Source organism: Oncorhynchus gorbuscha, linkage group LG09, assembly GCF_021184085.1.
Source record: "Oncorhynchus gorbuscha isolate QuinsamMale2020 ecotype Even-year linkage group LG09, OgorEven_v1.0, whole genome shotgun sequence".
In the NCBI taxonomy this organism is placed as follows: Eukaryota; Metazoa; Chordata; class Actinopteri; order Salmoniformes; family Salmonidae; genus Oncorhynchus; species Oncorhynchus gorbuscha.
In genome coordinates, this window is record NC_060181.1 from 11,267,017 (window position 1) to 11,293,098 (window position 26,082).

Sequence of the window (26,082 nt, forward strand, 5' to 3'; positions counted from 1 at the left end):
ATGGTTCTGAAGATCAAAGACAATGTTCCTGAATAAAGTAGACTCAGCAAACTGCACACAGGTGTCTGGTATGGTATCCAGAGGTGTTTAATCACATTAGAACCACAGAGAGAAAGATAAACAGTCTGTTGTTTGGTTAACCACATACATTCTTATATTTATATATATAATATACAGTCTTCACTAAGTATTCACAGCCCTTGACTTATTCCACATTTTGTTTATCAGCCTGAATTCAAAATGGATCACATGGATTTTTCCTCTCACCCAATACCCCATAATGACATCACAATACCCCATAATGACATCACAATACCCCATAATGACAAAGTGAAAACATGTTTTTAGACATTTTTGCTAATTTTATTGAAAATGAAATACAGATATCTCATCTTACATATGTATTCACACCAGAGTCAATACTTTGTATAAGCGCCTTCGGCAGCGACTACAGCGGTGAGTCTTTCTGGGTAAGTCTAAGCACTTCCACACTTGGATTGGACAGCATTTGCCCATTATTCATTGAAAAATTATTCAAGCTCTGTCAAATTAGTTATTGAGCAATGATAAGACAACCATTTTCAGGTCTTGTCATAGGTTTCATGTAGATTCATGTCAAAACTGTAACTCAGCCACTCATGAACATTCACTGTCTTGTTGGTAAGCAACTCCAGTGTAAATTTGTTATGTTTTAGGATATTGTCCTGCTGAAAGGTGAATTCACCTCCCAGTGTCTGGTGGAAAGGATTTTGCCTGTGCTTAGATTCATTCTGTTAATTTATTTATCCTGAAAAAAAACCCAACTTCCTTAATGATTACATGCATACCCATAACATGATGCAGCCACCCCTTTGCTTCAAAATATGGATAGTGGTACTCAGTAATGTTTTGTATTGGATTTGCCCCAAACATAACACTTTGAATTCACCATTGGCCTCATGGTGAAATCCCTGAGCAGTTTCCTTCCTCTCTAGCAACTGAGTTAGGAAGGACAACCTGCATCTTTGTAGTGACTGGGTTCATTGACACACCATCCAAAGTGTAATTAATAACTTCAACATGCTCAATGTCTGCTTTTCTTCTTTGTACACATCTACCAATAGCATTGCAAAACTTCCTTAGTCTTTGTGGTTGAATCAGTGTTTGAAATTCACTGCTCGACTGAGGGACTTTTACCTGTTTGGGGTACAGAGATGAGGTAGTCATTCAACAATCCTGTTAAAACACTTACTGCACACAGATTGATTCCATGCCACTTATTTAAGCTTGAAATAACAACAGGTTTGAATACATACCGACTCAATATACATTTCAACTTTTCATTTTTTATTCATTTCCATTTTAATGCATTTTTAAAAAAAGACATGATTCCACTTCGAGGACCAAAAACAATTATAAATATAATCCATTTTAAATGCAGGCTGTAACAACAACAGTAGGAAAAAGTCAAGGGGTGTGAATACTTTCTGAAGGATCTGTATCTAATAATCTTTATCCCAGAAAAACATCTCCAGCCGTACTCTGATTATAGGAGAGAACGCATCTCCAACGGTCCTCAACTACATGAGAAAACCTACAGGCTGTTTTCATTGGATCAGTACATCAGTATTATTCATTAGAAAAATAGGATATAGATATAGTTGTAATAGAAGCACCAGGAAATGATCTCGGTGATCAGAGCTGGGTCAATATTCAGTAGCAAAACGGTTTGATAAACAGACAAGGAACATTTGCTCAAGTCGTACATTTGCACTCCTGGACCCAACGGTCGGTCCTCCGGTCCCCTCAACCGGTGACATTGTACGGGACCATCCACCCGCTCCCAAATAAGGCATCACACCTATAGACTACGCCCCCTCATCCCAGAATGCAGTGAGGCTCCTCAGAGCGTTGGGCCAGGAAGTGAAAGCTAGTGGTTAAGAATCTGTTGATGGATCCTTGAACAAGACACTTCACCCTCATTTGCTCCAGTGGTGTCGTACTACTATGACCTCGAAAACAACACTGCACATGTCCGGTGGATGTGACAATAAAATGTTGTTTTTGAAAGTTTTTTTTTTTTTGTGTTCTAAAGAGGCCCAGCGCATACCAGGAAGTGTTCTAAAAGAGGCCCAGCGCATACCAGGAAGTGTTCTAAAAGAGGCCCAGCGCATACCAGGAAGTGTTCTAAAAGAGGCCCAGCGCATACCAGGAAGTGTTCTAAAAGAGGCCCAGCGCATACCAGGAAGTGTTCTAAAAGAGGCCCAGCGCATACCAGGAAGTGTTCTAAAAGAGGCCCAGCGCATACCAGGAAGTGTTCTAAAAGAGGCCCAGCGCATACCAGGAAGTGTTCTAAAAGAGGCCCAGCGCATACCAGGAAGTGTTCTAAAAGAGGCCCAGCCCATACCAGGAAGTGTTCTAAAAGAGGCCCAGCGCATACTAGGAAGTGTTCTAAAAGAGGCCCAGCCCATACCAGGAAGTCAGTCAGATCAGGACGAGAAGTTAGGAATTAAATAATCAACGCAATAATTAGAAAAATTATATGAAAAACTAATTAAACAAGGGTGGTGGGATAGAGTAAGGGTAGAGTAGGGAGTGAAGGAGGGGGGGGGAGTAAGGGTAAAGTAGGGAGGGAAGGAGGGGGAGGGAGAGAGTAAGGGTAAAGTAGGGAGGGAAGGAGGGGGGAGGGAGAGAGTAAGGGTAAAGTAGGGAGGGAAGGAGGGGGGTGGAGAGAGTAAGGGTAAATTAGGGAGGGAAGGAGGGGGGAGTAAGGGTAAAGTAGGGAGGGAAGGAGGGGAGAGAGAGAGAGAGAGAGTAAGGGTAAAGTAGGGAGGGAAGGAGGGGAGGGAGAGAGAGAGAGAGAGAGAGAGTAAGGGTAAAGTAGGGAGGGAAGGAGGGGAGAGAGAGAGTAAGGGTAAAGTAGGGAGGGAAGGAGGGGAGAGAGAGATAGAGTAAGGGTAAAGTAGGGAGGGAAGGAGGGAAGAAGGGGAGGGAGAGAGAGATAGAGTAGGGAGGGAAGGAGGGAGAGAGAGAGAGAGATAGATAGAGTAAGGGTAAAGTAGGGAGGGAAGGAGGGAAGAAGGGGAGGGAGAGAGCGAGAGATAGAGTAAGGGTAAAGTAGGGAGGGAAGGAGGGGAGTGAGAGATAGAGTAAGGGTAAAGTAGGGAGGGAAGGAGGGGAGGGAGAGAGAGAGAGATAGAGTAAGGGTAAAGTAGGGAGGGAAGGAGGGGAGTGAGAGATAGAGTAAGGGTAAAGTAGGGAGGGAAGGAGGGGAGTGAGAGATAGAGTAAGGGTAAAGTAGGGAGGGAAGGAGGGGAGAGAGAGAGATAGAGTAAGGGTAAAGTAGGGAGGGAAGGAGGGGAGAGAGAGATAGAGTAAGGGTAAAGTAGGGAGGGAAGGAGGGAAGAAGGAGAGGGAGAGAGAGATAGAGTAGGGAGGGAAGGAGGGAGAGAGAGAGAGAGATAGATAGAGTAAGGGTAAAGTAGGGAGGGAAGGAGGGAAGAAGGGGAGGGAGAGAGCGAGAGATAGAGTAAGGGTAAAGTAGGGAGGGAAGGAGGGGAGGGAGAGAGAGAGTAAGGGTAAAGTAGGGAGGGAAGGAGGGGAGAGAGAGAGATAGAGTAAGGGTAAAGTAGGGAGGGAAGGAGGGAGAGAGAGAGATAGAGTAAGGGTAAAGTAGGGAGGGAAGGAGGGGGAGGGAGAGAGTAAGGGTAAAGTAGGGAGGGAAGGAGGGGGGAGGGAGAGAGTAAGGGTAAAGTAGGGAGGGAAGGAGGGGGGTGGAGAGAGTAAGGGTAAATTAGGGAGGGAAGGAGGGGGAGTAAGGGTAAAGTAGGGAGGGAAGGAGGGGAGAGAGAGAGAGAGAGAGAGTAAGGGTAAAGTAGGGAGGGAAGGAGGGGGGAGGGAGAGAGAGAGAGAGAGAGTAAGGGTAAAGTAGGGAGGGAAGGAGGGGAGAGAGAGAGTAAGGGTAAAGTAGGGAGGGAAGGAGGGAGAGAGAGATAGAGTAAGGGTAAAGTAGGGAGGGAAGGAGGGAAGAAGGGGAGGGAGAGAGAGATAGAGTAGGGAGGGAAGGAGGGAGAGAGAGAGAGAGATAGATAGAGTAAGGGTAAAGTAGGGAGGGAAGGAGGGAAGAAGGGGAGGGAGAGAGCGAGAGATAGAGTAAGGGTAAAGTAGGGAGGGAAGGAGGGGAGTGAGAGATAGAGTAAGGGTAAAGTAGGGAGGGAAGGAGGGGAGGGAGAGAGAGAGATAGAGTAAGGGTAAAGTAGGGAGGGAAGGAGGGGAGTGAGAGATAGAGTAAGGGTAAAGTAGGGAGGGAAGGAGGGGAGAGAGAGAGATAGAGTAAGGGTAAAGTAAGGAGGGAAGGAGGGGAGGGAGAGAGAGAGAGATAGAGTAAGGGTAAAGTAGGGAGGGAAGGAGGGGAGTGAGAGATAGAGTAAGGGTAAAGTAGGGAGGGAAGGAGGGGAGAGAGAGAGATAGAGTAAGGGTAAAGTAGGGAGGGAAGGAGGGGAGAGAGAGAGATAGAGTAAGGGTAAAGTAGGGAGGGAAGGAGGGGAGAGAGAGATAGAGTAAGGGTAAAGTAGGGAGGGAAGGAGGGAAGAAGGAGAGGGAGAGAGAGATAGAGTAGGGAGGGAAGGAGGGAGAGAGAGAGCGAGATAGATAGAGTAAGGGTAAAGTAGGGAGGGAAGGAGGGAAGAAGGGGAGGGAGAGAGCGAGAGATAGAGTAAGGGTAAAGTAGGGAGGGAAGGAGGGGAGTGAGAGATAGAGTAAGGGTAAAGTAGGGAGGGAAGGAGGGGAGTGAGAGAGAGAGAGAGATAGAGTAAGGGTAAAGTAGGGAGGGAAGGAGGGGAGTGAGAGATAGAGTAAGGGTAAAGTAGGGAGGGAAGGAGGGGAGAGAGAGAGATAGAGTAAGGGTAAAGTAGGGAGGGAAGAAGGGGAGGGAGAGAGAGAGAGAGAGAGAGAGAGAGAGAGAGAGAGATAGATAGATAGATAGAGTAAGGGTAGAGTAGGGAGGGAAGGAGGGGAGAGAGAGAGATAGAGTAAGGGTAGAGTAGGGAGGGAAGGAGGGAGAGAGAGAGATAGAGTAAGGGTAAAGTAGGGAGGGGAGGAGGGGAGAGAGAGATAGAGTAAGGGTAAAGTAGGGAGGGAGAGAGAGAGAGAGAGAGAGAGAGAGAGAGAGAGAGAGAGAGAGAGAGAGAGAGAGAGAGAGAGAGAGAGAGAGAGAGATAGATAGATAGATAGATAGATAGATAGATAGATAGATAGAGTAAGGGTAGAGTAGGGAGGGAAGGAGGGGAGAGAGAGAGAGAGAGATAGAGTAAGGGTAGAGTAGGGAGGGAAGGAGGGAGAGAGAGAGATAGAGTAAGGGTAAAGTAGGGAGGGAATGAGGGGAGAGAGAGAGATAGAGTAAGGGTAAAGTAGGGAGGGAAGGAGGGGAGAGAGAGAGATAGAGTAAGGGTAAAGTAGGGAGGGAAGGAGGGGAGGGAGAGAGAGAGAGATAGAGTAAGGGTAGAGTAGGGAGGGAAGGAGGGAGAGAGAGAGATAGAGTAAGGGTAAAGTAGGGAGGGGAGGAGGGGAGAGAGAGATAGAGTAAGGGTAAAGTAGGGAGGGAAGAAGGGGAGGGAGAGAGAGAGAGAGAGAGAGAGAGAGAGAGAGAGAGAGAGAGAGAGAGAGAGAGAGATAGATAGATAGATAGATAGAGTAAGGGTAGAGTAGGGAGGGAAGGAGGGGAGAGAGAGAGAGAGAGATAGAGTAAGGGTAGAGTAGGGAGGGAAGGAGGGAGAGAGAGAGATAGAGTAAGGGTAGAGTAGGGAGGGAAGGAGGGAGAGAGAGAGATAGAGTAAGGGTAAAGTAGGGAGGGAAGGAGGGGAGAGAGAGAGATAGAGTAAGGGTAGAGTAGGGAGGGAAGGAGGGAGAGAGAGAGATAGAGTAAGGGTAAAGTAGGGAGGGAAGGAGGGAGAGAGAGAGATAGAGTAAGGGTAAAGTAGGGAGGGAAGGAGGGGAGAGAGAGATAGAGTAAGGGTAAAGTAGGGAGGGAAGGAGGGAAGAAGGAGAGGGAGAGAGAGATAGAGTAGGGAGGGAAGGAGGGAGAGAGAGAGAGAGATAGATAGAGTAAGGGTAAAGTAGGGAGGGAAGGAGGGAAGAAGGGGAGGGAGAGAGCGAGAGATAGAGTAAGGGTAAAGTAGGGTGGGAAGGAGGGGAGGGAGAGAGAGAGAGAGTAAGGGTAAAGTAGGGAGGGAAGGAGGGGAGGGAGAGAGAGATAGAGTAAGGGTAAAGTAGGGAGGGAAGGAGGGGAGTGAGAGAGAGTAAGGGTAAAGTAGGGAGGGAAGGAGGGGAGTGAGAGAGAGAGAGAGATAGAGTAAGGGTAAAGTAGGGAGGGAAGGAGGGGAGTGAGAGATAGAGTAAGGGTAAAGTAGGGAGGGAAGGAGGGGAGTGAGAGAGAGAGTAAGGGTAAAGTAGGGAGGGAAGGAGGGGAGAGAGAGATAGAGTAAGGGTAAAGTAGGGAGGGAAGAAGGGGAGGGAGAGAGAGAGAGAGAGAGAGAGAGAGATAGAGTAAGGGTAAAGTAGGGAGGGAAGAAGGGGAGGGAGAGAGAGAGAGAGAGAGAGAGAGAGAGAGAGAGAGAGAGAGAGAGAGAGAGAGAGATAGATAGAGTAAGGGTAGAGTAGGGAGGGAAGGAGGGGAGAGAGAGAGAGATAGAGTAAGGGTAGAGTAGGGAGGGAAGGAGGGAGAGAGAGAATGTATTGCAGAGGTTAGTATCATGGTTTGTGCTGCCAGTTGGAGGATGGATAGCAGAGGGGAGGGGTAGAAGGGCTGAAAAGGGAGAAGAGAGGGAATGATAGAGTTTACACAGTAGTTATTGTTGTGGGTAGTATGGTTGATGTGGTGGGTGCTGGGGCTGCTGTTGGTAGGTGTAGGGGTGCTGCTGTGTGGGGGGGGTCCCGGGGAAGCCCCCCTGTCCGGGTGCTGGGGCCTGCTGATAGGGGACGTAGGGCTGCATGTTAGGCTGCATAGCGGGGGGCATGTTGTACTGGCCGTACGCTGCATACGGGTTATAACCCATGGGCATCTGGTAGGCATACCTGAGGATACAGAGGCAGAGTTAGGAGAGAGACAGAGAGAAACAGAGACAGAGAGAGAGAGAGACAGAGACCGAGAGAGAGTTAGGAGAGAGACCGAGAGAGAGTTAGGAGAGAGACCGAGAGAGAGTTAGGAGAGAGACCGAGAGAGAGTTAGGAGAGAGACCGAGAGAGAGTTAGGAGAGAGACCGAGAGAGAGTTAGGAGAGAGACCGAGAGAGAGTTAGGAGAGAGACCGAGAGAGAGTTAGGAGAGAGACCGAGAGAGAGTTAGGAGAGAGACCGAGAGAGAGTTAGGAGAGAGACCGAGAGAGAGTTAGGAGAGAGACCGAGAGAGAGTTAGGAGAGAGTTAGGAGAGAGAGACCGAGAGAGAGTTAGGAGAGAGACCGAGAGAGAGTTAGGAGAGAGACCGAGAGAGAGTTAGGAGAGAGACCGAGAGAGAGTTAGGAGAGAGACCGAGAGAGAGTTAGGAGAGAGACCGAGAGAGAGTTAGGAGAGAGACCGAGAGAGAGTTAGGAGAGAGACCGAGAGAGAGTTAGGAGAGAGACCGAGAGAGAGTTAGGAGAGAGACCGAGAGAGAGTTAGGAGAGAGACCGAGAGAGAGTTAGGAGAGAGACCGAGAGAGAGTTAGGAGAGAGACCGAGAGAGAGTTAGGAGAGAGACCGAGAGAGAGTTAGGAGAGAGACCGAGAGAGAGTTAGGAGAGAGACCGAGAGAGAGTTAGGAGAGAGACCGAGAGAGAGTTAGGAGAGAGACCGAGAGAGAGTTAGGAGAGAGACCAAGAGAGAGTTAGGGGAGAGACCGAGAGAGAGTTAGGGGAGAGACCGAGAGAGAGTTAGGGGAGAGACCGAGAGAGTTAGGGGAGAGACCGAGAGAGAGTTAGGAGAGACAGAGAGAGTTAGGAGAGACAGAGAGAGTTAGGAGAGACAGAGAGAGTTAGGAGAGACAGAGAGAGTTAGGAGAGACAGAGAGAGTTAGGAGAGACAGAGAGAGTTAGGAGAGACAGAGAGAGTTAGGAGAGACAGAGAGAGTTAGGAGAGACAGAGAGAGTTAGGAGAGACAGAGAGAGTTAGGAGAGACAGAGAGAGTTAGGAGAGACAGAGAGAGTTAGGAGAGACAGAGAGAGTTAGGAGAGACAGAGAGAGTTAGGAGAGACAGAGAGAGTTAGGAGAGACAGAGAGAGTTAGGAGAGACAGAGAGAGTTAGGAGAGACAGAGAGAGTTAGGAGAGACAGAGAGAGTTAGGAGAGACAGAGAGAGTTAGGAGAGACAGAGAGAGTTAGGAGCGCGAGGGGGAGGGATAGTTAGAAGAGAGAGCGACAGAGAGAGTTAGGAGAGAGAGGGGGAGGGATAGTTAGAAGAGAGAGAGTTAGGAGAGAGAGGGGGAGGGATAGTTAGAAGAGGGGAGGGAGAGAGAATAGCAATGGAAGTGTGACTAGAACAACAGACGGATAACAGTTGTGCAACTCTCACAGTCTGCCGACTGGGACAATAAAGGTATTGATTCACCCTGGGTATCCCTGGTAGGTGGGGTAAGGCGGTCCCTGTGCCTGTGAGGGAGGGGCCATGGGTGGGGGGTTTGCTGGTTGAGGCTGGTTGTCTGGAGGGTTACCAGGTGCGGAGGCAGCCTGGGGGGTGAAGGCAGGGGGAGGGGGCCGCTGGGGCGGCTGGGCCTTCACCTGGGGCTGCTGGGAACGGGAAAGAAGGGAAAATCAGAGATCAATAAAAAAAGAAATAGATAACTACTAAACACGGATAAACATTTCATTTATTGATCGCTTGAAAAATGTTATTTTTCACAATAAGAGACAACATTACAGTCCTGTTTATCTCGGTCGTATTTGAGCAAGTTTGATTAGGCTGAACCGGTGTGAACCGGTGAAGAGAAGCAGCCTGATCTCATCCTCTAGAGGAGCAGCCTGATCTCATCCTCTAGAGGAGCAGCCTGATCTCATCCTCTAGAGGAGCAGCCTGATCTCATCCTCTAGAGGAGCAGCCTGATCTCATCCTCTAGAGGAGCAGCCTGATCTCATCCTCTAGAGGAGCAGCCTGATCTCATCCTCTAGAGGAGCAGCCTGATCTCATCCTCTAGAGGAGCAGCCTGATCTCATCCTCTAGAGGAGCAGCCTGATCTCATCCTCTAGAGGAGCAGCCTGATCTCATCCTCTAGAGGAGCAGCCTGATCTCATCCTCTAGAGGAGCAGCCTGATCTCATCAACAGTAATCTGTGCTGCCCGGTCATATGGTCAGCAAGGCAGCATGGCAGCATGGCAGCATGGTCTTCTCCATAACATATAGGTGTGAATTGTCCAACGTGTTTCTTCTTGAGAAGGAACAAACTGTTTTGTTTTGTTTGTTAAACATTCTTAAAACTGTCTGTTTAAACTACACAGCTCAGTCCCCCATGTAAACACATCAAGACATGTTACCAGAGGTATCTTCATAATCACCAAGTCAAGAACAGACTATGGGAGGTGTACAGAACTACATAGAACCATGACTACAGGGAAATCTATTCCACATTAGGTAACTCACACAAGCAGTAAAATAAGATTTTTAAAAAATCAGATCAAAATGCACCTTTGGGAACAGGGAGGCACAACACACACACACACACACACACACACACACACACACACACACACACACACACACACACACACACACACACACACACACACACACACACACACACACACACACAGCTGGATAGTGTAGTAGTAGAGTAGTGGCCGTGGGTCCACATTGCATTATGAAAACTGTTGTAAAAGGTATTTAATGTTTAAGAATTGTATTATAATGTATATTACTGCCTTACTCTTCCTGGGGTCCAGCAAAAATGGATCTGTTGCCTTGGCGTTTTACATATAAACTCAAAAAAAGAAACGTCCTCTCACTGTCAACTGCGTTTATTTTGAGCAAACTTAACATGTGTAAATATTTGTATGAACATGACAAGATTCATAAACTGAGACATAAAACTGAACAAGTTCCACAGACATGTGACTAACAGAAATGGAATAATGTGTCCCTGAACGAAGAGGGGGTCAAAATCAAAAGTAAGTCAGTATCTGGTGTGGCCACCAGCTGCATTAAGTTCTGCAGTGCATCTCCTCCTCATAGACTGCACCAGATTTTCCAGTTCTTGCTGTGAGATGTTACCCCACTCTTCCACCAAGGCACCTGCAAGTTCCCGGACATTTCTGGGGCGGAATGGCCCTAGCCCTCACCCTCCGATCCAACAGGTCCCAGACGTGCTCAATGGGATTGAGATCCGGGCTCTTCGCTGGCCATGGCAGAACACCGACATTCCTGTCTTGCAGGAAATCATGCACAGAACGAGCAGTATGGCTGGTGGGATTGTCATGCTGGAGGGTCATGTCAGGGTGAGCCTGTAGGAAGGGTACCACATGAGGGAGGAGGATGTCTTCCCTGTAACGCACAGCGTTGAGATTGCCTACAATGACAAGCTCAGTCCGATGATGCTGTGACACACCGCCCCAGACCATGACGGACCCTCCATCTCCAAATCGATCGTGCTCCAGAGTACAGGCCTCGGTGTAATGCTCATTCCTTCGACGATAAACGCAAATCCGACAATCATCCCTGGTGAGACCAAACCGCGACTCGTCAGTGAAGAGCACTTTTTGCCAGTCCTGTCTGATCAAGTCACGGTGGGTTTGTGCCCATAGGCGATGTTGTTGCCGGTAATGTCTGGTGAGGACCTGTCTTACAACAGGCTTACAAGCCCTCAGTCCAGTCTCTCTCAGCCTCTTGTGGACAGTCTGAGCACTGATGGAGAGATTGTGTGTTCCTGGTGTAACTCAGGCAGTTGTTGTTGCCATCTTGTACCTGTCCCGCAGGTGTGATGTTTGGATGTACCGATCCTGTGCAGGTGTTGTTACATGTGGTCTGCTACTGCGAGGACGATCAGCTGTCCGTCCTGTCTCCCTGTAGCGCTGACTTAGGCGTCTCACACCACGGACATTGCAATTTATTGCCCTGGCCACATCTGCAGTCCTCATGCCTCCTTGCAGCATGCCTAAGGCACGTTAACGCAAATGAGCAGGTAACCTGGGCATCTTTTTTTTGTGTTTTTCAGAGTCAGTAGAAAGGCCTCTTTAGTGTCCCAAGTTTTCATAACTGTGACATCAATTGCCTTCCGTCTATAAGCTGTTCGTGTCTTAACGACCGTTCCACAGGTGCATGTTCATGAATTGTTTATGGTTCATTGAACAAGCATGGGAAACAGCGTTTACACCCTTTACAATGAAGATCTGTGAAGTTATTTGGATTTTTACAAATGACCTTTGAAAGACAGGGTCCTGAAAGGGGTATGTTTCTTTTTTTGCTGAGTTTATTTCCACACTATGAGGTTGGAATCATACCGTGAAATTCAGAAAACTATGATATCCTTTTAGAGCAGTTTGAAAAGACCGCCTGAAATTTCAGCCTGTTTTGGGATGGAGTTTTGGCCTGCCTGGTGTAAATGATTCAATCGACCAATAAGAAAGAGAGTTCCAAACCTCTCTGCCAATAACAGCCAGTTTTCAGTTTTCCCCTCCCCCCTTGCAGGCCGGCAACATTTCTGCTTGAGAAATTGCTCTTTGCAAAGAAGCTATTTTTGAAAACAATGACAGTCAGGTACTTAATTGTTAACCAGAAATGATTTGATATTGAGATAAAAACATATTCATTTGACCTTTAACATACAGTACTAGTCAAAAGAACCAGAGCTCCCGAATGGCGCAGCGGTCGAAGGCACTGCATCTCAGTGCTAGAGGTGTCTCTACAGACTCCGGTTCGATTTCAGGCTGTATCACAGCCGGCCGTGATTGGGAGTCACACAATTGGTTTGGGTGGGTCGTCATTGTAAATAAGATTTTGCTCTCAACCGACTTGCCAAGTTAAAAAAATATATATATATATTTAACAACCTCAGACTGGTGGAAATCTGTCCTTTGGTCTGATGAGTACAAATTTAATTTTTGGTTCCAACCTTCGTGTCTTTGTGAGACGTAGATTAGGTGAACGGATGATCTCTGCATGTGTGGTTCCCACCGTGAAGCATGGAGGAGGAGGTGTGATGGTGCTTTGCTGGTGACACTGTCTGATTTATTTTCGAATATAAGGCACACTTAACCAGCATGGCTACAACAGCATTCTGCAGTGATACACCATCCCATCTGGTTTACACTTAGTGGGACTATCATTTGTTTTTCAACAGGACAATGACCCAACACACCTCCAGGCTTTGTAAGGGCTATTTGACCAAGAAGGAGAGTGATGGAGTACTGCATCAGATGACCTGGCCTCCACAATCACCCGACCTCAACCCAGTGGAGATGGTTTGGGATGAGTTCGTATGTTTTATATCTTCAGCATTATTCTACAATGTAGAAAATAGTCAAAATAAAGAAAAACCCTTGAATGAGGAGGTTTATCCAAGCCTTTGACTGGTAGTGTAAGTCAAACCAATGTTTATAGGGAAAATAGGAGCAGAAAAGCGAATGTAGCCTCCAGAGTGGAGCAGCAGTCTACGGCAGCACTACAGACCCGGGTTCGATCTCAGGCCGTGCCGGGAACGATTGCAGGGCACAATGGTTAGGGGGGGCGTTTGGCTGGGGGGGGGGGGGTTTAGCTGGGGCGGCGGGGGGCTTTACTTGGCTCTTGCGACTCCTGGTGGCGGGGTCCGGGCGCCTGCAGGCGGACTTCGGTCGGCAGTTGAACGGTTAAGTGTTAAGAAGTGCGGTTTGGCAGGTCATGTTTCAGAGGATGCATGACTCCACCTTCGCCTCTCCCGAGGCCCTTGAGGAGTTGCAGCGGAGACACGATCGTAATTGGAGAAAAAGAGGGTCAAATAAAATAAAACATATTTTTTTTAAAGGATTCTGTAAACCAGAATAAACTTTTTTTTTTTAAACTGAACCATTTTTTAAAACAACCTGCCCCTATTTCTGACCACCCCTCCCCCAGTACATTTCCATCGGTCCCTTAATGGAGTCACCTCTTTGGTACAGAGCTGCCCTCTGATTCGATCCTCCCACCTGCCCATCAATGATTGGCTACTTACAAAGACAGTCCTGGGAGCAGGGGTTGGGTCGGCGGCAGTGGGAGCAGGGTTAGTCTGGTAGGCGGGGACATTAAAGGACGGGGCGCTGGGCTCCCTGGCGATGCTCTGCTGCAAGTCCCTGGGTGGGTAACCACAACAACAGCAATGTCAGTCGGCGGTCACCACGGCAACCACAACATCAGTTGATAGTCACGGTTCCTTCTTGTGCACATGAATCACCCCCCAAGACAAGTTAATCAAATGGCTACCATGACAACTCACATTGACTTTCTTTGTTTATCTATAAGTTAGTTGTTGTGCACCAACTCTTGCACTACCCAGACACTCTCTACCCCCACACACTCCCCAGACTCTACCCACACACACTCTCTACCCCCACACACTCCCCACACACACTCCCCAGACTCTACCCCCACACACACTCCCCAGACTCTACCCCCACACACTCCCCAGACTCTACCCCCACACACCCCAGACTCTACCCACACACACCCCAGACTCTACCCCCACACACACACACCCCAGACTCTACCCCCACACACACACCCCAGACTCTACCCCCACACACACACACCCCAGACTCTACCCCCCACACACACACACCCCAGACTCTACCCCCACACACACACACCCCAGACTCTACCCCCCACACACACACTCCCCAGACTCTACCCCCACACACACTCCCCAGACTCTACCCCCACACACACTCCCCAGACTCTACCCCCACACACACTCCCCAGACTCTACCCCCACACACACTCCCCAGACTCTACCCCCACACACACACCCCAGACTCTACCCCCACACACACACCCCAGACTCTACCCCCACACACACACCCCAGACTCTACCCCCCACACACACACCCCAGACTCTACCCCCACACACACTCCCCAGACTCTACCCCCCACACACTCCCCAGACTCTACCCCCACACACACTCCCCAGACTCTACCCCCACACACACTCCCCAGACTCTACCCCCACACACACTCCCCAGACTCTACCCCCACACACACTCCACAGACTCTACCCCCACACACACTCCACAGACTCTACCCCACACACACTCCCCAGACTCTACCCCCACACACACTCCCCAGACTCTACCCCCACACACACACCCCAGACTCTACCCCCACACACACCCCAGACTCTACCCCCACACACACCCCAGACTCTACCCCCACACACACACCCCAGACTCTACCCCCACACACACTCCCCAGACTCTACCCCCACACTCCCCAGACTCTACCCCCACACACTCCCCAGACTCTACCCCCACACACTCCCCAGACTCTACCCCCACACACTCCCCAGACTCTACCCCCACACACTCCCCAGACTCTACCCACACACACTCCCCAGACTCTACCCACACACACTCCCCAGACTCTACCCACACACACTCCCCAGACTCTACCCACACACTCATGCTGCTGCTAGTCTGTTTATCTGTCTCGATAGCCTAGTCACTTTCACATACTGTATTACCTCAACTACCTCGTACCCCTGCACATTGCCTCGGATACCGGTGCTCCTTGTATATAGGATTGTTTGTGTTACCATTTTCTTTTTTAGCAAATATTTGTCTTAGTTTTTTTTCCCTTCTTTTTTTACTCTGCACTGGGCTCGTAATTAAGCATTTCAGAGTCTACACCTGTAGAGTCTACACCTGTAGAGTCTACACCTGTAGAGTCTACACCTGTAGAGTCTACACCTGTAGAGTCTACACCTGTAGAGTCTACACCTGTAGAGTCTACACCTGTAGAGTCTACACCTGTAGAGTCTACACCTGTAGAGTCTACACCTGTAGAGTCTACACCTGTTGTAATCAGCGCATGTGACCAATAATTTGATTTGATCACCAATCACAGAAAACCCATGATGTAATCAATGATATTTCACTAATAAGACAATACTTTGATTATTACAAATATAACAATTGATGCATCATCATCATCATCATCATCATCACAGAGACGACATCACCACCACACACTTGAGCAGTTCGTCCCGTTCTGTCTTGCGTGCGAAGATGATGTCACTGCACTTGTTCTGGAACTTCAGCAGGATCTCTGTCAGGTCGTTGTAGAACTACAGAGAGAGAAAGACAGTGATTGGTCAGACTGATAAACTAGGTTTCCATCCAATAGAAAAAGATTATCATGTGAATATTTCAAAAATAAAAATAAAATCTGCATTTTCCAACCAGAGATGTTTCCATCAAAACGACTTGTTGCGGATAAAGGAAATCTGTGCGTGATGACGCAACGCACATTAGAGCACTTCCTGTTACGCTGTTACGTTTCCACGTAGCGAATAAAAAGCAGAAGTTCAATGCGTTTACGTTACATTTTCAACTCGACCGAGGATTTGGTCTCAAAAACTGTTGAGATAAATGACATACTTGTCCATTCTGGTTTTGGTGCATTACTTTAAACAGTTTGCTGATGAAAATGGGTTATATTAGATACGGATAAGAGCCAAGCACTGTCACCGACATTCAAATATGAACCTCAATATTTATTGGAAATTTGCACAAAGCTCATCACCTCAACCATCATCAGTCATTATAAATCCATACATCTAATGCCGTGTACACTCTGCTTCCCAACATCGTGGGGGACAACGTGACATATCGTGGCCTGACTACATGTCCACCTAGACATGGTCATTTCATCAATACATGAGTATCCACCCATGTCTAGCTTATTCAATATATATATATATATATATATATATATATATATATATATATATATATATATATACACACACACACACACACACATACATTCTACTATTACAATATATATAAATCAGTTGTTTTTCCGGGCCAACAACCATTGTTACCGTGTATTGTTGGGAGAGAGAGTCCTAGAGACAACCCCCTCGTTCCCCAGAGACAACCCCCTCGTTCCCCAGAGACAACCCCCTCGTTCCCCAGAGACAACCCCCTCGTTCCCCAGAGACAACCCTTCCTGCCGTTCCCTTGTGCATTCTACTATTACAACCCAGTTTAGTAATGTCACCTTGTACATTCTACTATTTACAACCCAGTTTAGTAATGTCACCTTGTACATTCTACTATTACAACCCAGTTTAGTAATGTCACCTTGTACATTCTACTATTACAACCCAGTTTAGTAATGTCACCTTGTACATTCTACTATTTACAACCCAGTTTAGTAATGTCACCTTGTACATTCTACTATTACAACCCAGTTTAGTAATGTCACCTTGTACATTCTACTATTACAACCCAGTTTAGTAATGTCACCTTGTACATTCTACTATTACAACCCAGTTTAGTAATGTCACCTTGTACATTCTACTATTACAACCCAGTTTAGTAATGTCACCTTGTACATTCTACTATTACAACCCAGTTTAGTAATGTCACCTTGTACATTCTACTATTTACAACCCAGTTTAGTAATGTCACCTTGTACATTCTACTATTACAACCCAGTTTAGTAATGTCACCTTGTACATTCTACTATTACAACCCAGTTTAGTAATGTCACCTTGTACATTCTACTATTTACAACCCAGTTTAGTAATGTCACCTTGTACATTCTACTATTTACAACCCAGTTTAGTAATGTCACCTTGTACATTCTACTATTTACAACCCAGTTTAGTAATGTCACCTTGTACATTCTACTATTTACAACCCAGTTTAGTAATGTCACCTTGTACATTCTACTATTTACAACCCAGTTTAGTAATGTCACCTTGTACATTCTACCATTTACAACCCAGTTTAGTAATGTCACCTTGTACATTCTACTATTACAACCCAGTTTAGTAATGTCACCTTGTACATTCTGCGATTACAACTTTCAAGAGTACATTTAAAGCCGGACTGAGTTCCTTTAAACACACACAAATTTGGACACACATTGTAGAATAATAGTGAAGACATCAAAACTATTAAATAACACATATGGAATCATGTAGTAACCAAAAAAAAGTGTTAAACAAATCAAAATATATTTTATATTTGAGATTCTTCAAAGGATGACAGCTTTGCACACTAATGCATTTCAATTAACAGGTGTGCCTTGTTAAAAGATAATTTGTAGAATTTCTTTCCTTCTTAATGCATTTGAACCAATCAGTTGTGTTGTGACAAGGTAGAGGTGGTATACAGAAGAGCCCTATTTGGTAAAATACCAAGTCCATATTATGGCAAGAACAGCTCAAATAAGCAAAGAGAAACGACAGTCCATCATTAATTTATGACATGAAGTTCAGTCAATCTGGAAAATTTCAAGAACGTTGAACGCTTCTTCAAGTTCAGTCGCGAAATCCATCAAGCACCATGATGAAACTGTCTCTCATGAAGACCACCACAGGAAAGGAAGACCCAGCGTCACCTCTGCCGGAGGACACGGTCGCTAGAGTCACCTCTGCCGGAGGACACGGTCGCTAGAGTCACCTCTGCCGGAGGACACGGTCGCTAGAGTCACCTCTGCCGGAGGACACGGTCGCTAGAGTCACCTCTGCCGGAGGACACGGTCGCTAGAGTCACCTCTGCCGGAGGACACGGTCGCTAGAGTCACCTCTGCCGGAGGACACGGTCGCTAGAGTCACCTCTGCCGGAGGACACGGTCGCTAGAGTCACCTCTGCCGGAGGACACGGTCGCTAGAGTCACCTCTGCCGGAGGACACGGTCGCTAGAGTCACCTCTGCCGGAGGACACGGTCGCTAGAGTCACCTCTGCCGGAGGACACGGTCGCTAGAGTCACCTCTGCCGGAGGACACGGTCGCTAGAGTCACCTCTGCCGGAGGACACGGTCGCTAGAGTCACCTCTGCCGGAGGACACGGTCGCTAGAGTCACCTCTGCCGGAGGACACGGTCGCTAGAGTCACCTCTGCCGGAGGACACGGTCGCTAGAGTCACCTCTGCCGGAGGACACGGTCGCTAGAGTCACCTCTGCCGGAGGACACGGTCGCTAGAGTCACCTCTGCCGGAGGACACGGTCGCTAGAGTCACCTCTGCCGGAGGACACGGTCGCTAGAGTCACCTCTGCCGGAGGACACGGTCGCTAGAGTTACCAGCCTCAAATTGTAGTCCAAATAAATGTTTCAGAGTTTAAGTAACACACATCTCAACATCAACTGTTCAGAGGAGACTGTGTGAATCAGGCCTTCATGATTGAATTGCTGCAAAGAAAACACTAATAAAGGACACCAATAAGAAGAGATTTGATTGGGCCAAGAAACACAAGCAATGGACATTAGACTGGTGGAAATCTGTCCTTTGTTCTGACGAGTCCAAATTTGAGATTTTTGGATCCAACCGTTGTGTCCTTGTGAGACACAGAGTAGGTGAACGGATGATCTCTGCATGTGTGGTTCCCACCGTGAAGCATGGAGGAGGAGGTGTGATGGTGCTTTGCTGGTGACACAGTCTGTGATTTATTTAGAATTCAAAGCACACTTAACCAGCATGGTTACCACAGCATTCTGCAGCGATATGCATCCCATCTGGTTTGTGCTTAATGGGACTATCATTTGTTTTTGAACAGAACAATGACCTAACTCACCTCCAGGCTATGTAAGGACAGTGATGGAGTGAAGGAGGAGAGTGATGGAGTACTGCATCAGATGACCTGGCCTCCACAATCACCCAACCTCAACCCAATTGAAATGGTTTGGGATGAGTTGGACCACAGAATGAAGGAAAAGCAACAAACAAGTGCTCAGCATATGTGGGAACTCCTTCAAGACTTTTGGAAAAGCATTCCAGGTGACTACCTCATGAAGGTGGTTGAGAGAATGCCAAGAGTGTGCAAAGCTGTCATCAAGGCAAAGGGCGGCTACTTTGAAGAATCTCAAATATATTTTGATTTGTTTAACACTTTTTTGGTTACTACATGATTCCATATGTGTTATTTCAGAGTTTTGATGTCTTCACTATTATTCTACAATGTAGAAAATAGTAAAAAATAAATAAAAACCTTTGAATGAGTAGTAGTGTCCAAACTTTTGACTGGTACCGTATATATGTTTTTTTTTGGGGGGTGGGGACCCTGCCGCATCCCCGGGGGCACAGCCCTACAGTTTGGGAGCCACTGCCCTAGGCGACAGTTACCTTGGTGCCCTCTCGGAGGTTGCTGGTGATCTCTACGTAGCTGTCATGGGCTGAGGCCAGCTTCTTCAACACCTCCTCACGATCATTAGCCTCCGAGTTGGACTGCTTCAGCTTGGAGAACTCCTGGTGAGACGCCTGGGGGGGGAGGAGACATCCAACAGTTGGAGATGGAAGGAGAGAATCTACAAGGATCTCATTTTAGGAAGTATAAAGGGAAAGTGTGTGTGTGTGTGTGTGTGTGTGTGTGTGTGTGTGTGTGTGTGTGTGTGTGTGTGTGTGTGTGTGTGTGTGTGTGTGTGTGTGTGTGTGTGTGTGTGTGTGTGTGTGTATATAAATATATCAGGTGTGTGTGTGTATATATCAGGTGTGTGTTTCTGTGTGTATATATCAGGTGTGTGTGTACCTGCACTTTGCCCAGCAGTTCTTCCTGAGAACGGAGGCTGGCCTGAACCCTCTGGCTGTAGCTGCCATATGATTGGTCCAGCTGGCTCATTGACAGTGCCTCCTCATTGATGGCCCCGTCCTGAGCCAGAGCCGTCAGGAAGCTGGAGGACATGTCAAAGGCCACGCCCTTAATCTCCACCTCCAACCCCTCCCTCTCCTTCTTCACTTCCTCTAGCTGGGCCAGCTGGGAACGCAACACACTCACCACCTAGAGAGAGAACACATACTGTCAAAACACACACACACACACACCTAGAGAGAGGGGATATACACACACACACACACCTAGAGAGAGGGGATATACACACACACACACACACACACCTAGAGAGAGGGGATATACACACACACACACACACCTAGAGAGAGGGGATGGATACACACACACACACACACCTAGAGAGAGGGGATGGATACACACACACACACACACCTAGAGAGAGGGGATGGATACACACACACACACACACCTAGAGAGAGGGGATGGACACACACACACACCTAGAGAGAGGGGATACACACACACACACACCTAGAGAGAGGGGATACACACACACACCTAGAGAGAGGGGATACACACACACACCTAGAGAGAGGGGATACACACACACCTAGAGAGAGGGGATACACACACACACACACACCTAGAGAGAGGGGATACACACACACACACACACCTAGAGAGAGGGGATACACACACACACACATCTAGAGAGAGGGGATACACACACACACACACCTAGAGAGAGGGGATACACACACACACACACCTAGAGAGAGGGGATACACACACACACACACCTAGAGAGAGGGGATACACACACACACACACCTAGAGAGAGGGGATACACACACACACACACCTAGAGAGAGGGGATACACACACACACACACCTAGAGAGAGGGGATACACACACACACACACCTAGAGAGAGGGGATACACACACACACACCTAGAGAGAGGGGATACACACACACACACCTAGAGAGAGGGGGATACACACACACACCTAGAGAGGGGATACACACACACACACCTAGAGAGAGGGGATACACACACACACACCTAGAGAGAGGGGATACACACACACACACACCTAGAGAGAGGGGATACACACACACACCTAGAGAGAGGGGATATACACACACACACACACACCTAGAGAGAGGGGATATAGACACACACACACACCTAGAGAGAGGGGATATAGACACACACACCTAGAGAGAGGGGATATAGACACACACACACACACACCTAGAGAGAGGGGATATAGACACACACACACACACCTAGAGAGAGGGGATATACACACACACCTAGAGAGAGGGGATACACACACACACACACCTAGAGAGAGGGGATACACACACACCTAGAGAGAGGGGATACACACACACACACACATAGAGAGAGGGGATACACACACACCTAGAGAGAGGGGATACACACACACCTAGAGCGAGGGGATACACACACACCTAGAGAGAGGGGATACACACACACCTAGAGAGAGGGGATACACACACACCTAGAGAGAGGGGATACACACACACCTAGAGAGAGGGGATACACACACACCTAGAGAGAGGGGATACACACACACCTAGAGAGAGGGGATACACACACACCTAGAGAGGGGATATACACACACACCTAGAGAGAGGGGATATACACACACACACACACACACACACAGAGAGGGGATATACACACACACACACCTAGAGAGAGGGGATATACACACACACACACACACACACCTAGAGAGAGGGGATATACACACACACACACACACACACACACACCTAGAGAGAGGGGATATACACACACACACACACACCTAGAGAGAGGGGATATACACACACACACACACACACCTAGAGAGAGGGGATATACACACACACCTAGAGAGAGGGGACACACACACACACACACCTAGAGAGAGGGGATATACACACACACCTAGAGAGAGGGGATACACACACACACACACACACACACACACCTAGAGAGAGGGGATATACACACACACCTAGAGAGAGGGGATATACACACACACCTAGAGAGAGGGGATATACACACACACACCTAGAGAGAGGGGATACACACACACCTAGAGAGAGGGGATACACACACACACACACACATAGAGAGAGGGGATACACACACACACACACACATAGAGAGAGGGGATACACACACACCTAGAGAGAGGGGATATACACACACACCTAGAGAGAGGGGATATACACACACACCTAGAGAGAGGGGATACACACACACCTAGAGAGAGGGGATACACACACACACACACACATAGAGAGAGGGGATACACACACACCTAGAGAGAGGGGATACACACACACCTAGAGAGAGGGGATACACACACACACCTAGAGAGAGGGGATACACACACACACCTAGAGAGAGGGGATACACACACACCTAGAGAGAGGGGATACACACACACCTAGAGAGAGGGGATACACACACACCTAGAGAGAGGGGATATACACACACACCTAGAGAGAGGGGATATACACACACACCTAGAGAGAGGGGATACACACACACCTAGAGAGAGGGGATACACACACACACACACACATAGAGAGAGGGGATACACACACACCTAGAGAGAGGGGATACACACACACCTAGAGAGAGGGGATACACACACACCTAGAGAGAGGGGATACACACACACACCTAGAGAGAGGGGATACACACACACACCTAGAGAGAGGGGATACACACACACCTAGAGAGAGGGGATACACACACACCTAGAGAGAGGGGATACACACACACACACACACATAGAGAGAGGGGATACACACACACCTAGAGAGAGGGGATACACACACACCTAGAGAGAGGGGATACACACACACCTAGAGAGAGGGGATACACACACACACACCTAGAGAGAGGGGATACACACACACACACACCTAGAGAGAGGGGATACACACACACACACCTAGAGAGAGGGGATATACAAACACCTAGAGAGAGGGGATACACACACACACACCTAGAGAGAGGGGATACACACACACACACCTAGAGCGAGGGGATATACACACACACACCTAGAGAGAGGGGATACACACACACACACCTAGAGAGAGGGGATACACACACACACACCTAGAGCGAGGGGATATACACACACACACCTAGAGAGAGGGGATATACACACACACACACACCTAGAGAGAGGGGATACACACACACACACCTAGAGAGAGGGGATACACACACACACACCTAGAGAGAGGGGATATACACACACCTAGAGAGAGGGGATACACACACACCTAGAGAGAGGGGATACACACACACCTAGAGAGAGGGGATACACACACACCTAGAGAGAGGGGATATAGACACACACACACACACACCTAGAGAGAGGGGATACACACACACACACCTAGAGAGAGGGGATACACACACACACACCTAGAGAGAGGGGATACACACACACACACCTAGAGAGAGGGGATATACACACACCTAGAGAGAGGGGATACACACACACCTAGAGAGAGGGGATACACACACACACACCTAGAGAGAGGGGATACACACACACACACCTAGAGAGAGGGGATACACACACACACACCTAGAGAGAGGGGATACACACACACCTAGAGAGAGGGGATACACACACACCTAGAGAGAGGGGATATACACACACCTAGAGAGAGGGGATACACACACACCTAGAGAGAGGGGATACACACACACCTAGAGAGAGGGTATACACACACACCTAGAGAGAGGGGATACACACACACCTAGAGAGAGGGGATACACACACACCTAGAGAGAGGGGATACACACACACCTAGAGAGAGGGGATACACACACCTAGAGAGAGGGGATACACACACACCTAGAGAGAGGGGATACACACACACCTAGAGAGAGGGGATATACACACACACACCTAGAGAGAGGGGATACACACACACCTAGAGAGAGGGGATACACACACACACACCTAGAGAGAGGGGATACACACACACACACCTAGAGAGAGGGGATACACACACACACACCTAGAGAGAGGGGATACACACACACACACCTAGAGAGAGGGGATACACACACACCTAGAGAGAGGGGATACACACACACCTAGAGAGGGGATACACACACACCTAGAGAGAGGGGATACACACACACCTAGAGAGAGGGGATACACACACCTAGAGAGAGGGGATACACACACACCTAGAGAGAGGGGATACACACACACCTAGAGAGAGGGGATACACACACACACCTAGAGAGAGGGGATACACACACACCTAGAGAGAGGGGATACACACACACCTAGAGAGAGGGGATACACACACACCTAGAGAGAGGGGATACACACACACCTAGAGAGAGGGGATACACACACACCTAGAGAGAGGGGATATACACACACACCTAGAGAGAGGGGATACACACACACCTAGAGAGAGGGGATACACACACACACACCTAGAGAGAGGGGATACACACACACCTAGAGAGAGGGGATACACACACACACACCTAGAGAGAGGGGATATACAAACACCTAGAGAGAGGGGATATACACACACCTAGAGAGAGGGGATACACACACACCTAGAGAGAGGGGATATACACACACACACCTAGAGAGAGGGGATATACACACACCTAGAGAGAGGGGATACACACACACACACCTAGAGAGAGGGGATATACACACACACACACCTAGAGAGAGGGGATACACACACACCTAGAGAGAGGGGATACACACACACCTAGAGAGAGGGGATATACACACACACACCTAGAGAGAGGGGATACACACACACACACCTAGAGAGAGGGGATACACACACACACACCTAGAGAGAGGGGATACACACACACACACCTAGAGAGAGGGGATACACACACACACACACCTAGAGAGAGGGGATACACACACACCTAGAGAGAGGGGATATACACACACCTAGAGAGAGGGGATACACACACACCTAGAGAGAGGGGATACACACACACCTAGAGAGAGGGGATACACACACACCTAGAGAGAGGGGATACACACACCTAGAGAGAGGGGATACACACACACCTAGAGAGAGGGGATATACACACACACCTAGAGAGAGGGGATACACACACACCTAGAGAGAGGGGATACACACACACCTAGAGAGAGGGGATACACACACACCTAGAGAGAGGGGATACACACACACCTAGAGAGAGGGGATATACACACACACACCTAGAGAGAGGGGATATACACACACACACCTAGAGAGAGGGGATACACACACACCTAGAGAGAGGGGATACACACACACACACCTAGAGAGAGGGGATACACACACACACACCTAGAGAGAGGGGATACACACACACCTAGAGAGAGGGGATACACACACACACACCTAGAGAGAGGGGATATACAAACACCTAGAGAGAGGGGATATACACACACCTAGAGAGAGGGGATACACACACACCTAGAGAGAGGGGATATACACACACACACCTAGAGAGAGGGGATATACACACACCTAGAGAGAGGGGATACACACACACACACCTAGAGAGAGGGGATATACACACACACACCTAGAGAGAGGGGATACACACACACCTAGAGAGAGGGGATACACACACACACACCTAGAGAGAGGGGATACACACACACACACCTAGAGAGAGGGGATACACACACACACACCTAGAGAGAGGGGATACACACACACCTAGAGAGAGGGGATACACACACACACCTAGAGAGAGGGGATACACACACAAACACCTAGAGAGAGGGGATACACACACACACCTAGAGAGAGGGGATACACACACACACCTAGAGAGAGGGGATACACACACACACACCTAGAGAGAGGGGATACACACACACACACCTAGAGAGAGGGGATACACACACACACACCTAGAGAGAGGGGATACACACACACCTAGAGAGAGGGGATACACACACACCTAGAGAGAGGGGATACACACACACCTAGAGAGAGGGGATACACACACACCTAGAGAGAGGGGATACACACACACACACCTAGAGAGAGGGGATACACACACACCTAGAGAGAGGGGATACACACACACCTAGAGAGAGGGGATACACACACACCTAGAGAGAGGGGATACACACACACCTAGAGAGAGGGGATACACACACACACACCTAGAGAGAGGGGATACACACACACACACCTAGAGAGAGGGGATACACACACACACACCTAGAGAGAGGGGATACACACACACCTAGAGAGAGGGGACACACACACCTAGAGAGAGGGGATACACACACACCTAGAGAGAGGGGATACACACACACCTAGAGAGAGGGGATACACACACACCTA

At 48.3% G+C, this 26,082-nt stretch overlaps 1 protein-coding gene and 1 pseudogene across 2 annotated transcripts in view; one reads left to right on the top strand and one right to left on the bottom strand.

The window, feature by feature from the left end:
* Positions 1-2,496, top strand: part of LOC124043081 — a 6,103-nt pseudogene extending 3,607 nt beyond the window's left edge.
* Positions 2,497-6,682: 4,186 nt separating this feature from the next.
* Positions 6,683-26,082, bottom strand: part of LOC124043164 (programmed cell death 6-interacting protein-like) — a 67,590-nt gene continuing 48,190 nt past the window's right edge. For both annotated transcript variants that reach the window (XM_046361422.1, XM_046361421.1), the window contains exons 13-18: positions 19,633-19,881; positions 19,230-19,364; positions 15,126-15,220; positions 13,118-13,235; positions 8,554-8,732; positions 6,683-7,050 (exon numbers count right to left, since the gene is read on the bottom strand). In XM_046361422.1, the coding sequence (XP_046217378.1) occupies positions 6,825-7,050; positions 8,554-8,732; positions 13,118-13,235; positions 15,126-15,220; positions 19,230-19,364; positions 19,633-19,881 (1,002 nt within the window). In that variant the 3' untranslated portion in view covers positions 6,683-6,824. The remainder of the gene's footprint in view (positions 7,051-8,553; positions 8,733-13,117; positions 13,236-15,125; positions 15,221-19,229; positions 19,365-19,632; positions 19,882-26,082) is intronic.